The sequence below is a fragment of the Camellia sinensis genome, chromosome 8 (genome assembly GCF_055761805.1).
Source record: "Camellia sinensis isolate YWXY chromosome 8, ASM5576180v1, whole genome shotgun sequence".
In the NCBI taxonomy this organism is placed as follows: Eukaryota; Viridiplantae; Streptophyta; class Magnoliopsida; order Ericales; family Theaceae; genus Camellia; species Camellia sinensis.
This window is the reverse complement of record NC_138968.1, coordinates 92625873-92640715: the sequence shown is the minus strand read 5'-3', so window position 1 is coordinate 92640715 and position 14843 is coordinate 92625873. Positions and strand designations below refer to the sequence as shown.

Below are 14843 nucleotides of genomic sequence, written 5' to 3'. Positions count from 1 at the left end.
TATATATATATATATATTTATGAAAAATGCTAAAAATAATCCTAATGGCTGTTATTGTTTTAAATGTGTAAAATGTGTATTGAAATGTGTAAAAAGTGTTTTGAAATATGTGAAAAGTGTATTGAAAATGCATTCAAATTTGGTTTGCAACATAACTTGTCGAAAAGAAAAATAGACAAAATGCTTTTTTCTGTTTGTTTTTGTTTTTTATAAATATCTGCACAAAGTCAAGATCTAAGCACAACTTTAAAGCAATATGAATGTTATTTTTCTATATATAAGGCATTTAGATTCAAGAAACCCCAAGCTCAATTATACAATAAAAATAATTAAAAAAAAAAAGAAGGAAAGGAAAAGAAAAGGAAAAGGTGAGAAAAATGGAAAAAAGCAACAACAAAAAATAGCAAAATATGTAAACAAACGACAATTTTCAGTGACAACGAATACTGAGTGAACTAAGAAAATCTGTAATCTGGAGTGAAGCAAAATTCAATAACCGGCAACCATTGTTGTGCAGTCATTAATGGCAAAATAACTAATTTCCAATCCTGTTGAGTCCTGACCACCAGATCACAAAAAAATATCCATCCTAATAAGACAACTCATACTTCAAAATGTAGGTCTTCTAGTTCGATCTCTCTTATCCACTACCACCGCCATTACTGTTCTCTTCAAGTTCTAGGAATGGAAGAGCCCGAGTGAGTGCTTTGGACCAGCTGGGTTTGAGGGTAATAGTTTTTGGAAGCAAGATAGTTTAGAGCAGTAACAACATCTGCTACAAGGGGACGCATGTTTGCCTGCTCATGAACGCACAGTCTAGCAACAGCAAGAGCTTGATACAAATCCCTCATTGAATATTGGGCTTGGAGTGACGGGTCAGCCATCTGTGAGAATTTACTTTTGTCTTTGAACAAGGGCCGTGCCTGCATCACATAGAAGTTAAAACCGTTTTTAAAAGAACTACTTTTGCAAGGTGTTGTTAAACTACGATTTAAGAGACAAACAACTATGTTATTAATGGTTGATATCCACAGAATGTTTAGGCTACATAGCAGCTAAAAAGGATCAGAATTAGGATTAGCCTTGGAGAATCTAATGTCAACGGAGGGAATCTATTTGAAGTTTACATGATAAGATTATATGACAGTTCCGGACCACACATCTGATTGAACTGTTAATTAAGAGCATCTTCAATTAGATAGCTAAAATTGTGTTTTAAGTGTATTATATGACAAAAAGGATAAAGTGTGGTAAGTGTTTTTTTAGGTTAGAGAGTGCATAAGTGCTCCAATGGTGTAATTAAAGTGTGTTATGTAAGAGTGAGGTCCACCTAAAAAATAAAAAAAAAGTACAGTGGTCCCACCACCGCACATTCAATTGCAGGCTCTCAGGTCTCTATCTGAACTAACTGTGTCTCCACAGGTAGACAACACTTTACTAAATACACTAAACAACAAAGCTATTGAACCCATTGAAGAGTAAAAGAAAATGTATGATTGATTCGTTAACTGTTTCCATTCTGACACTAAGCCCATTGGAGATGCCCTAACTTGAACTCAGGTAACCGTCAGGTTCAGCAGTGGATGTGTTGAGGTTTTTGATTCTCCCTTATGTTGTCATGTTAACACAGATGCTGGAGGTAAAGAGTCCTTGTAACAAAAAAGGTTAATATGGGGTAACCAAGCACCGATGCAGCAGCATTTGGGTAGTTTGAGAGAGAGAGAGAGAGGCGTTACTTTTCTAAATGAAAATTTCAGTTCTTATCAACAACTGTAATTGATAAAACAAATATATGTGCATCGCTCGGAAGCGGTATTGTAACCAAATAAACTGGTCACCAAGATCACTCAATCTATACACATGCCATGTGGTAAACCAAAGATCTGCTGAGAAATTCAACAGATTTAATGATATGCAGTCCCTTATCAATGCTTTCACGTGGCTTGGAGCAACCATATAGTTAAAGATAGATAGGCAAATAAAGTTGCCTTCAGCAACAAAAGTACATAAAAACATAATGCGGTAGGGTAGGGTCCCTTACCCATGCAACCAAATTTTTCTCCCCAGCAGCTCTTGATTTGTCGATTGCTTTCCTCCCAGTGATGATTTCAAGAAGAACTACCCCAAAGCTATAAATATCTGATTTAAATGTCAGCTGACCTGTCATTGCATATTCTGGAGCACAATATCCATAGGTTCCCATAACTCTAGTGGATACATGGGACTTATCCCCAACGGGACCCAACTTGGCCAAGCCAAAATCGGAAAGCTTGGGATGATACACTTCATCAAGTAAGATATTTGAGCATTTTAAATCCCGGTATATGACAGGTGAGTTCGCTGTGTCATGCAAATACTCCAAGCCCTTTGCAGCACCAGCAGCTATTTTCATTCTTGTATTCCAGTCAAGTCTTCTTTTATCAGGTGTAAGATCTGGATATACATGAGCATGACAATTGACAAAACTTAGTAGTTTATAATAGGTCACATTAAAAGTACATCAAAATAACAATAAGCAAATAACAAAGGAAGGATGTAGCACTCTAGTTGTGTTAGAAGGACTCCACTAAATGCACAACATACAGTGTCAGGACAATGACACTTGTTTATAGGTATGGATAGCTTGAGCTGACTACAAGCATCAAAACCTAAGCAACATAAGGTGGCGATTCTCACATGAGATAGTGAAATAGTGACAAATGGTACCGTAATTAGCAAGAAATTTCTACAAAACCATCTTGTTTCCGAGTAAACGTGGGATTGATGGACTGCATTGGTCGGGGAATATGGGGAGTTTTTTTTTTTTTTTAGTTTGTGACCCAAGAATCAGAAGAAGCTTGAGGAGCTCACATCTGGGGATCTGCTTTGGGAGATAGATACAAGATGGGTGTTCTGGAGAATTAATACTCAAGAGTGGTGCGTAACCCGGATTTGTGGGAAGAGCTAGATTGAAAGCATGATTCTGCACTCGGTAGGCCATTTGGCAGTGAAGAGTGGCAGCATAAGTAGTACTGACCCGGACAGCTCCACCAATTTGGAGCTACTTAGCACATTGATAGTTGAAAACATATTATCAAATTATTCTTTTCATTTCTTTTGTTTTTTGGAGGGGGCAATCTATGCAAAAAGTTTCCTGAAAATTATTCAAAAGTAAATATGAAACAATTGCTCTATAAGTATTATGGTAAAACTATTTAAAACAAGCACTAAAATAGGATAAAATAATCTTGATCTGTACACCATTTTCCTTTTCTTTTAGGCAGTGAAAACTTCTTTCAACTTTTGAACTTTTAATTAACTTGTGTGCTAGATATAAACAAGGCACACCTCTGACGCCACATGCCAATAAGCACTATTTTTGGACATTAAATGATTGAGTCTGTTATTGTATTTACCATGTAGATGGTCTTCTAATGATCCTAATGGCATGTATTCATAAACCAAAAGTCTCTGATCCCCGTCAACACAATATCCAATCAAGTTAACCAAGTTTGGGTGGTGAAGTTGGCTTAACATCCATAATTCAACAGAGAATTCTCTGTTTCCTTGCAATCCATTACGATCAAGTTGCTTGATAGCCACAATCTGCACAAACAAAATAGAAGGGTCAGGTATTACTAAGAAGCACATACACTTCTAAGAAGGTAACCCATTGGACACTTCCAACACTTGAGACACATGAAACACATTACAACTTTAAATAAAATAGCTTGGAATCCAATAATAAAACAAAACAACGTACATTTCTACTTATTCTCATCCTCCAGACTTAAAAATTATTATATTTAACTTAAACATACATATATATGACACAATAATTATTTATATGTATATATGACATATAATAAATATATAAGATTACAAATTTTGCAAGTGTCCCCCATGCGTCATGTCATACATTTTTTGAAGCTTTCTGTGTTGTGTCACATGTTTGTGTCCCTGCTTCTTAGGGTACACGTATATTACCACAAACTTACTGTGTAGGGTGAAAGTTCCAATTCTTAGTACCAAAAATACAACGAATCATAGCAGTGAAAATATCAATAGCCCATAAAGAGGGAAACAAGACCACCAAAGGTTGAAAAAAATGAATGACCTTTGTTAAGTATTATTGTATAAGGGTAGTTAAGGATAGTTATGTCTTTTGTTCCTTTAGTCTTTTATTATAAGTATGTGTAACCCTAATAGGTTTATGAGAGTGAATAATATACAGTTCTCTTCCTTTTCTTTCTTTTATGCAAATCTAACATGGTATCAGAGCATCATCTTCCTTCTTGAAGATTCGTTTCTTTTTCTTGTTTCTTTCGTTCTTCCTTGTACACAGAAAAAATCAGAAAAAAAAAAAAAAAAAAAAAAATCCTTTATGGTCGAAATTTGATGGGTTTTCACCCTAGATTTTTATTTTAATTTTTTGATGAGTTTTTGAGTGTTTTTCCAATTTTTGTTGATTTTTGGAAAAAACGATTGATTTTTTGGAAGCCCCTGCTGCGGCCTGTTTTTGGCTGTTTTTTCCCTTCCTCCCTCTACCTTGGGAGCCGACTGGGACTGATCTAGGGTTGGGAGGACTGGTTTTGATGATTTGGCAAGCTTTCACTCTATTTTTGTCAATTTTCCTCAGTTTCAGCACGTTTTCTCTCAGTTTCTGACTGGTTTTGGTCTCTCCAGCCCCTGTTTCGGCTCTGTTTTTGTCTCTAGAGGTAACTATTGTCCCTAAGTTGAGTTGGTGGATTGCCTCTGTTGGTTTTTGCTGTTTTTCGACTGGTATTTGCTTTTTCCCTATTGTGGGCATTTAATTTTCAATGGCTGAGGGTGAGACTAAGGATACAATTAGTGATGAGGGTGGCCTCCGTCGTGTTATGACTCTTACCGACAATCCCTCTCTTCAAATTAGTCCTGTTAAATTGGATGGTTCCAACTATTTGATTTGGTCCCGCTCATGTGGTCTTGCTATTGCTGCTCGCCGTTTGACTGGCTACATTACTGGTTCTCTTCCCCTACCGGATGGTGATGCCTCACTCCATACTCAATGGATTTCTGAAAATGCTCTTGTTATGACTTGGCTCATCAACTCTATGCAGCCCACTATTAGTCGGAGTTTCCTTTTATTAGATACTGCTCATAAGATTTGGACAGCTGCAGCCCAAATGTACTCCCAACAAGGTAATGATGCACAGGCGTATGAGTTGAGGAAGAAGCTTCGGAGCTTAGATCAGAAAGATAGATCACTCGCAGTCTACTATGCTGAGTTGAGTAGTTTGTGGCAGGAACTAGACTATTACCAAAGCTTCCAGGCTGTTTGTTCTCAGGATGCCACGTTGTTTCAACAAACCGTTGAGAAAGAGCGTGTGTATGACTTCCTTGCTGGCTTGAACTTGGAGTATGATCAGATTCGCGTCCAGGTGTTGGGTCGTTCACCTTTTCCCACCCTACGCGAGGCTTATGCCCTTGTCCAGCAAGAGGAGAGTCGCCGTAGTGCTATGGTACATTCCTCTATTCAGGATCGTTCTGCTTTAGCTGTTGCTCCTCCTCCTCGGGCTCCTCGGCCTAGTCCAGTTCAGTCTGGGAGTCAGGGTACACTGGTTGATCGAGATCGCTTGAAGTGTGATTATTGTGGGAAAGACAGACATGATCGAGAGCATTGTTGGAAACTGAATGGTCGCCCTACTCGGGGTCGAGGTCGTGGTAGTACAGCTCGACCCCAAGCACATGTGTCCGAGATTGCTGTGAGTCCTTCTGAGCCCAACACTCTTTCCCAGGATGAGTTACACACTCTCAGACGTTTGATGGCTCGACTTGACTCTCCTTCTACCACAGTTTCTTCTACTTCTGCTTCTTCCAATTTTGCCAACACAGGTATTCCTGCTAGTGCTCTTAGTACCTTATCATCGCCTTCTTGGATTATTGATTCCGGTGCCACCGATCACATGACAGGTGCTTCTAGTCTTTTCTATTCTTATTCTCCTTGTTCCGGCCGAGACAAGGTTCGAGTGGCTGATGGCACTTTATCCTCTGTCTCTGGCAAGGGTTCAGTTCATTGTTCATCTTTGCTTTCTCTTTCCTCTGTGCTTCATGTTCCTACTTTTTCCACTAATCTGCTTTCTGTTAGTAGTCTTACTACTTCTCTAAATTGCTCAGTGACATTTTTTCCTACTCATTGTGTCTTTCAGGACCTGGCTACGGGGAAAACGATTGGCAATGGTAGAGCACAAGGTGGGCTGTACTTTCTGGATGCCGTTCCTCCTGTCGTCCCATCTCAAGCTCTCAAGTGCACTATTGGCTCCTCTCTTTCTCTCCTTCATCAGTGGCATCGCCGTTTGGGTCATCCTTCCTTTAATGTTTTAGAGAAACTTTTTCCTTCTTTAGTTCGTGATTGTCCTAGGAGTATTTTTGGTTGTGATGCTTGTGAACTTGCAAAGCATAAACGTACTTGTTACCCTTCAATTAATAAAAGAAGTACTTTTCCTTTTATGCTTATTCATACTGATGTGTGGGGCCCTTCCCCTGTGGTTTCTACTTCTGGGTATCGATGGTTTGTTACTTTTATTGATTGTTTTTCCCGTGTGACTTGGATTTACTTGCTTCGAACTAAGAGTGAAGTTTTTTCTTGTTTCCAAACTTTTCATAAAATGGTGACCAATCTTTTTAATGCTCAAATCAAAATTCTTCGTAGTGATAATGGGACTGAGTATGTTGATGGAGTTTTTCGGGCATATTTAGAGGAGCATGGCATTCTTTATCAGACTAGTTGTGTTGGTACTCCTCAACAGAATGGGGTTGCCGAACGCAAGAATGGCCATCTTCTTGAAGTTGCTCGCTCTCTCTTGTTTACCATGAATGTCCCTAAGTCTTTTTAGGGTGATGCTGTTCTTACCGCTGCTTACCTTATCAACCGTATGCCTTCCAGTGTCCTCCAATTCCAGATTCCTCTTCAACTGCTTCCTGTCGCATATCCCACCTCGTCTCTTCCTCCTCGGGTGTTTGGGTGTGTCTGTTTTGTTCATTTGCAACCTCGTACTCGTGGGAAACTCGATCCTAAGGCTGTGCGTTGTGTCTTTATTGGTTATTCTGCTACTCAGAAGGGTTACAAATGTTATGATCCTCACACTCGCAAAGTGTATGTCAGTATGGATGTCACTTTCCGTGAAGCTGTGTCCTTCTTTCCTTCTCCTCCGCCATCTCCTCCGGGGGAGAGTAGTGGTATGGATGAGATTGCGGATGAGGAGATGGCCTATCAACACGAGTTGTCTTTTTTCCTTCCTAGTCAGCGGACTATTATTTGTGGTGAGGGGGAGCCTAATAGTTCTCTTGATGTGGAGCCTGACATTAGTGGTCGTTTGGACAGGGCTGATTTTAAGACTTATTCTCGACGTCCGAAAGAGCAAGCATCTCTTGTGCCACCAAACCCATCATCATCCCTCATGCCAGTTCCAGGTAATGCATCTCAGTCTATCCCTCTACCTGTAGTTGAGAGTCCTGTTGTCAATGATTCGAGTCTTCCTATTGCTCTTAGAAAGGGGGTTAGGGCATGTACTCAACACCCCATTTCTAAATTTGTGTCATACGATTCATTGTCTTCTACATATCGTGCTTTTGTTTCGTCTTTGTCTTCTGCATGTATTCCCCAGGGTTGGACAGAAGCTATCAATGATCCTAAGTGGAAAGTAGCTATGGTAGAAGAGATGCAAGCTCTAAGCAAGAATAACACTTGGGAGTTGGTTTCTCTTCCTAGTGGAAAAAAGCCTGTAGGGTGTAAATGGGTGTTCACCATCAAGCAGAAAGCAGATGGAACAATTGAACGGTACAAAGCACGGTTAGTGGCCAAGGGATTTACTCAGACATATGGAATTGATTACCAAGAAACCTTTGCTCCTGTGGCGAAGATGAATTCCATTCGAGCTATTCTCTCATGTGCAGCTAATTTGGGATGGCCTTTACAGCAGTTAGACGTGAAGAATGCATTTCTCCATGGTGATTTGGAGGAGGAGGTATATATGGATATACCACCAGGATTCTCATCTCAGTCTACAGTTGGGAAAGTTTGTAGGTTGAAAAAGGCGTTATATGGTTTAAAACAATCTCCTCGGGCTTGGTTTGACAGATTCCTAAAGGCTATGTTGAGGTTCGGGTATAAGCAAAGCAATGCAGATCACACAATGTTTGTCAAACGTCACGCACATAAGGTAACTGTGCTTATAGTGTATGTGGATGACATAGTTGTGACAGGTAATGATGAGGAAGAAGTGACACATCTTAAGATGCTGTTGGCCAAGGAATTTGAGATCAAAGACCTTGGTTCATTGCGGTACTTTCTTGGGATTGAAGTTGCCAGATCTGACAAAGGCATCTTTCTTTCTCAGCGAAAGTATATTCTAGATCTTCTTGAGGAAACTGGCATGTTAGGCTGCCGACCTGCTGATTCTCCAATTGAGGCTAATCACCATCTTTGTAGTGGTGTTGGTGATCTTGTGGAGAAGGAAAGGTACCAGCGACTTGTTGGAAGACTTATATATTTATCCCACACTCGTCCAGATATTGCCTATGCGGTTGGGATAGTGAGTCAATTTATGCATGAGCCTCGTGCCCCTCATTTGGATGCAGTGTATCGTATTTTGAGGTATCTTAAATCTGCTCCTGGAAAAGGGATTTTATTTTCCAATCATGGTCACTTGAGGTTGGAGGCATTCACAGATGCTGATTGGGCTGGTTCTATAGATGACAGGCGATCTACCTCCGGTTATTGTGCATTTGTGGGGGGAAATTTAGTGACATGGCGTAGTAAGAAACAAACAGTGGTGTCCAGATCTAGTGCAGAGGCAGAATACAGGGCTATGGCGCATGGTACATGTGAATTGATGTGGCTCCAGTCCTTGTTGAATGATATTGGGTTTGTTTGTAGTGAACCATTGACACTGTACTGTGACAACAAAGCTGCCATTAGTATTGCTCACAATCCTGTTCAGCATGATAGAACCAAGCATATTGAGATTGACAGACATTTCATCAAGGAGAAATTGAATAAGGGTTTCATATGTATGCCTTTTGTGAAGTCTGCAAATCAATTGGCTGATGTCTTTACTAAGGGTCTTAGTAGTAAAGTTTTCCATCCTATTTGCTGCAAGTTGGGCATGAGAGATATCTTTGCACCAACTTGAGGGGGAGTGTTAAGTATTATTGTATAAGGGTAGTTAAGGATAGTTATGTCTTTTGTTCCTTTAGTCTTTTATTATAAGTATGTGTAACCCTAATAGGTTTATGAGAGTGAATAATATACAGTTCTCTTCCTTTTCTTTCTTTTATGCAAATCTAACAACCTTAATAGAATAAGTAATTTCCAAATGTCTATTCAAGCCAAGTTTGAAACAGGGTTCGGTTCATCCACCCCCTAACAGTTATAAGTTTGCTCTTTGATATGTTACATGTTTCATGAGTAACCTGCCCAAAAAAGGAAAAAAAAAAAAAAGAAAAGAAACTGTTTGACATGGGATTTGTCTTTTTCAAAAATCAATAAAGAGTAAAACTAGACAATCATATGGTACAATGTCACTACAAAGTATAAATTTTGTCATTAGATAGAATTCGATTACAAGTTTGCCCATTCAAAAGACAACAACAGATAAATAACTTAAAAGGACAAACTCAGTGCATGAGACTCCTAAAACTAGCAAGAGCAAGATTTGTGCAACCTTACTCTCATGTCTGAAGAGGCTGAAAAACAGTTATTTTCCCAAAAATATCAAGCCTATGTCTACAAGAGTTTTCTATTTTATTCATCTTATTGTTTCTAAAGTAATTTAAGAAAAAAAATTTTAAGAAGAAAACTGTGCTTGTCTCGAACCTCATATCACCACAAATGGTCACCAACAACTTCAAAATCTCTTCCTGTAATAATGAAATCCTCAAATGAGGCAAACAATTTGCATTGTTTCTTCTCATTTCAAAAGCTTAAAAGGGAAAAGCTTGAGAGAAGGTGTAGTTATTGGGAACTAAACAAACAAATGCCCTCTTTCAACAAATTTATTGATTTTTCCATACGAGTGTATATTCCATTCAAGCAAGTGTTATCTTCAATGAAACAAAATATAACGGTTCAGATTTCACAAAAAACTTATTTATAGCATTCACAATCAATTTTTACGTAACAAAAACACACTATATATCCTAATGCCTAAAAAATCTAAAAAGGAATCTCATGGTAAAAGAGAAAAGTCTACATATTTCAGCACAACAAAGACTAACCGTAAAATAAGTTTCATACTAGCCATTTAGAAATCATAATTTCATTAAAATTTGTGAAAACTGATGAACTTAGCAAACCTGACTGGTACTCTCTAATTGCCCTTTATATACTCTGCCAAAACCGCCTTTACCCAAAAGATAATCAGCCCTGAAATTCTTGGTTGCAGCTGCCAATTCACGAAATGTGAAAGTGGGTGCTGCAATTTGACTAGATCCTTCATCCTTGGAAGCTTCCTTCTTTACATCCAACGAAGGATTCACCTTTGATTTTTCTAAATGGAGCCACACACACACACACACACACACACAAAAAAAAAAAAAAAAAAAAAGAAAAGAAAAAGAAGAGGATAGAAGAGAGTAACCAGTAAACAATCAATACTATCCTGTGGTACAAACACAGGATAGTATGAGGGAAACAAGGACTGTGACAACATTAGAAACGTAAACAACAAACAAAGATTGCAAAAGACAAAATGAGCGTTGCTGTAGGACTTTAGCTTGGATCCTTCCAAGCATTTTGAAATATATATGTATATATCCTGCATTAATAGTACGAGAATTGCTTGCATAAACATCATTTATGGGACGTGTACAAAGTACTGGTAGTTACAAAAGTATGTGCAACTATAATCTATTCTTTTAGGCAATTTTATCTAAATTGATAAGAGAAACCACCCTTCATTTAACAATTAGGTTCTATTCAGATAAATGGATTTCAAATGAAGGGATTTGAGGTTAAACTTTATGATCTTTGTGCAACTATAATCCTTAGCGTGAATGATTTCAAATAATTACTTTTACTTGTTACTTCAAATTTATTACAATTCATCATGGTAAAACTTCCAAATTCAATCTTGAAATCCGCATATGAACTATCATATTTAAATATGAGCTATTCTCCTTTCAGTTCAAATCCATAAATCCAAACGCAACCGTATACAATTCACATGAGAGCTAAAAAAAAAAAAAATACTAATTAAAGTTGAATTTCAGCTTAGAAACAAATGAATTTTAACCAAATGGAACTTGGGATATTTAAACCAAGTTAATTCACATTGAAATCAGCCCAAGAGTAACAACTCTGATTTGAAATTCAAAAAATTATACAAAAACAATTGAGAATAATACCCATAAAGTCATGAATTGCAACCAAACCCAATTTATAACAACCAACACCAAAACATGCATCAAAATGGTAATTGGAAAACAAAAACAAATAATTCTAAAAACCATTTCACAAAAACATTCCGGACAAAATTAGAGCATATCAAAAGCGACAATGGACAACCCAATAGAGGGATTCTAACAATAATGCATAGGAAATGTTATCATCAATTTGAAACAAATCTCAAGATAGACAAACCAAAAACAGTATATATATATATATATATATATATAAACTAGAAATGGGATTGGACTAAAATGTTGACAATATCATCAAAATTGTGTACATTTGTGTTCTTGTAAAGTACCTGAAGTTGATAGGATCTGATCATCGGGTTGCTTCTTCTTTGCATTTTTGTTGGATTTTCCTGAGCAGAGGAACCAACCCATTGTCTTCTTTTCTCTTTCTCTATACCTCTAAACCAGAACACTGGAACAGTGACACAATAGAGAGAGAGAGAGAGAGAGAGAGAGAGAGAGTTCAATTCAGCCAGGGGCCAGGGCTCTTGGTATATATATCTTGAGAGAATAATGCAACAAACCACTGAATTTTTTGAATTTTTGATTACCTTCTTAAATTAAAATTTCATTTTTAAATTTTAAATTGGTTTAAATTTAGGATAAATTACAAATATACCCTCAAAGTTTATTTAAAATACAGATTATCCTTATAGTTTGAAAATTTACAAATGCTCATTTATCAAAAAAAATTATTTAATAGAATTAACTGCAAAAATGAAATTTCTAACTATTTTCTTATACAATGATAAAATTACCTAAATTATTAATTGCAATAAATTTCTGACATCATTAAAAATTGTTAATTGATATGATAATTTATTAATAAAATAAGCTATTTGTTATGAAATTAAAAACTTCAAGGGATAGAATGTAATTTTCAAAATTACAGAGACAAATCGTATTTTAAACAAATCTCATGGACTGTATTTATAATTTATTGTTTAATTTTAATTTCGTTTTTTTAGAAGGCTGCTAAATGTGCCTACCTTTTTCTTTGAACTCCTCCATTTCTTTGGTCTCCCACCATCCAAAATTACATTTTACCTATTCTTTTTTTCACCCCCACCATATTTCCAACTTTTCCCATTTTCCATTCCTCTTCTTCTCTCTTTTCTCTGGCAACCCCTTTCTTCACCAGTTGCCACTCTGACCCCCTTTCCGCATCTTCTTCTTATTCTTTACATGCAAAACCCTAAACCTAGCCTCCTCCTTCGCCACTACTACCTACCATAACTATCACCTACCCCGTCGTAAACACAATTTCTGATCGCGAACCCTAACCCAGCCTTATTATTATTATTCTTCTTGTTGCGAAACATCTCCCCTCTGTAGGTGTAAAACACCTCCCCTCTTGTCACGTTGCTCTCTATCTCTCTCTGTCTCTCAATCTCTCTATTTCTCGATAGGGTTTGACGGCTAGGGTTTTGTGAAGAAGTTGCAAAGAAGAGACATGGTCAGTGGCAAGGGTAGAAGAAGGTATGGTTGATGGTGGTAGTAGGCGATGATGGAATTAGGGTTAGGGTTTTGAGACAAGAAGATAAGAGAAAAAAGAAAGAGGAAGAAGAACAAAAAGAATATATGGCCGACGATGGTGGTGTGGTGATAATAGTGGTGCGGTGGTAGAAAGAATGAGGCGGATGAAGAGAGAGAGTGTTGCGATGATGGCAGTGGTTGGGGGTGACGGCAGTGCTACGATGATGGCAGTGGTTGGATGGCCAGTAGTAGGGGTGAAGAGGGTGAATGGTGGCTGCCGGAGGTAATGAAATTAGGGTTAAGGTTTTGGAAATTAGGGATAAAGTGATAGAGATGAGGGTATCTTTGGATAAAATTGGAATTTAAAGAAATAAAATAGAGGGGGTCTAAAGAATTAACATAGGTGTAAATAGCATCCCACTTCTTTTATTACATTATTATTTCTAGTAATTAAACATAGGATAAATTATTATTATTATTATTTTACTTTATAGTTTTACTTAAATTGTATTTTGATCCATATTGTTTTAATTTGAAATGTTAAATTATTTAGAGAAAATTTCATTTTTCCCAAAACTATATCTGTCTGATCAATTTCACTCTCTAACTTATGATATTATCAATTTACCCCCTAACCTAGTTAAATCATGATCAATTTCTCCCTACCATTACATTTAAAAGAAAAAAGTTAAAAAAAATTACATTTTGGCCCCAAATTTAAATTATAGATTCAAACTCACCCTCAAACCTTTTTGTAGCCTTACAACTCTGCCAGCCACCACTGCCAGTGGCTAGCCCTCCTCCTCCCTCCACCATTGCAACCTTCCCCCAACCTTCCTCTTATGTCTCTAGTCACCTCCTTCCCACTACCCCAACCTTTCCTCGTTACCACCCTAACATCACAATAGTACACATTAGTCAGTTTAGAGAACACCCCAACATCACATGAGTTCTCAAATTGAATTCTTGTACAAAACCCATGTTCAATTTAACTAAGCATAACTAGGCTAAATTGAAATTTAATGACTACAATCAATAATACATCTGTACATTGAGTGGTGTGAATGACTTGCTATGATGAGAAGAAAATGAATAGAACAAAGATGAGAGTCAAAATTATAGGATCTGCTAGAGAAGGAAACACATAGAAATGAAAAGCTTAGAAAATTAAAAGGAAAAATTGTAGAATAATAGGGTTTGGGGATGAAAATTGTAGGATAACAGGGTTTTTTTCATGTGGTTTTAGTTGTCGGGATGCATAAGCAATCACTTTATCATTCTGCATTAAAACACAACCCAAACCTCCATGAGATGCATCACTGAAAATTATAAACCCTTCAGTACCTGATGGTATGGTAAAGATTGAAGCTGTAGTTGATCTCGTCTTCAATTCTAAAAATGCAGATTCTCTCTGATCAGTCCACACGAATGGTTCTCCATTTTGGGTCAATTGTGTCAATGACACAACAATTTTAGAGAAGTCTTTGATAAATCTCTGGTAGTAACCTGCCAAGCCCATAAAAGTATGAATTTTTGTTACGTTAACCAGAGTAGGCTAGTTCGCAATCACCTCAATTTTCTATGGGTCAACAGATATTCTCTCTTTATTAATAACATGCCCCCAAAATGCAACTTCATTAAGCTAGAATTCACATTTCTTAAATTTCCCATATAATTTTTTCTCCTGGAGTGTTTGAAGGATAAGTCTAAGATGCTATTCATGTTCTTCTCTATTCTTGGAATAAATCAAAATGTCATCAATAAAAACCATAACAAATTCATCCAAAAATGGTTTAAAAATTTGGTTCATTAAGTCCATAAAGGTTGGTGGTGCATTGGTAACTCCGAAAGGCATGACTAAAAATTCATAGTATCCATACCTGGTCCAGAAGGCAGTTTTTTCTATGTCCTCAGCCTTAACTTTCAATTGATGGTATCATGAACGCAAA

General features: G+C 37.3%; 1 protein-coding gene across 2 annotated transcripts; it reads right to left on the bottom strand.

Moving 5' to 3' along the window:
- Positions 1-382: 382 nt before the first annotated feature.
- On the bottom strand, positions 383-13293 carry LOC114274666 (putative serine/threonine-protein kinase PBL7). Of its 2 annotated transcripts, XM_082883032.1 has the most exons (6): positions 12408-13293; positions 11709-11830; positions 10315-10508; positions 3396-3585; positions 2042-2433; positions 383-923 (listed from the first exon to the last, which is right to left on the bottom strand). In XM_082883032.1, the coding sequence occupies exons 2-6, from the start codon at positions 11788-11790 to the stop codon at positions 672-674; spliced, it is 1110 nt and encodes a 369-aa protein (XP_082739158.1). In that variant the 5' UTR covers positions 11791-11830; positions 12408-13293; the 3' UTR covers positions 383-671. The 2 variants fall into 2 exon arrangements, with proteins under 2 accessions (XP_082739158.1, XP_082739159.1); XM_082883033.1 differs by lacking the exon at positions 10315-10508.
- Between the last annotated feature and the right edge of the window lie 1550 nt (positions 13294-14843).

What these genes read in the sequence shown, in the direction of transcription:
- LOC114274666 (XM_082883032.1), bottom strand. Translation starts at nt 11,790, where the DNA reads ATGGGTTGGTTCCTCTGCTCAGGAAAATCCAACAAAAATGCAAAGAAG. An exon ending in TCAGATCCTATCAACTTCAG is followed by an intron (nt 10,509 to 11,708) that starts GTACTTTACAAG and finishes GGCTCCATTTAG; the next exon opens with AAAAATCAAAGGTGAATCCT. An exon ending in AGAAAAATTTGGTTGCATGG is followed by an intron (nt 924 to 2,041) that starts GTAAGGGACCCT and finishes TATGTGATGCAG; the next exon opens with GCACGGCCCTTGTTCAAAGA.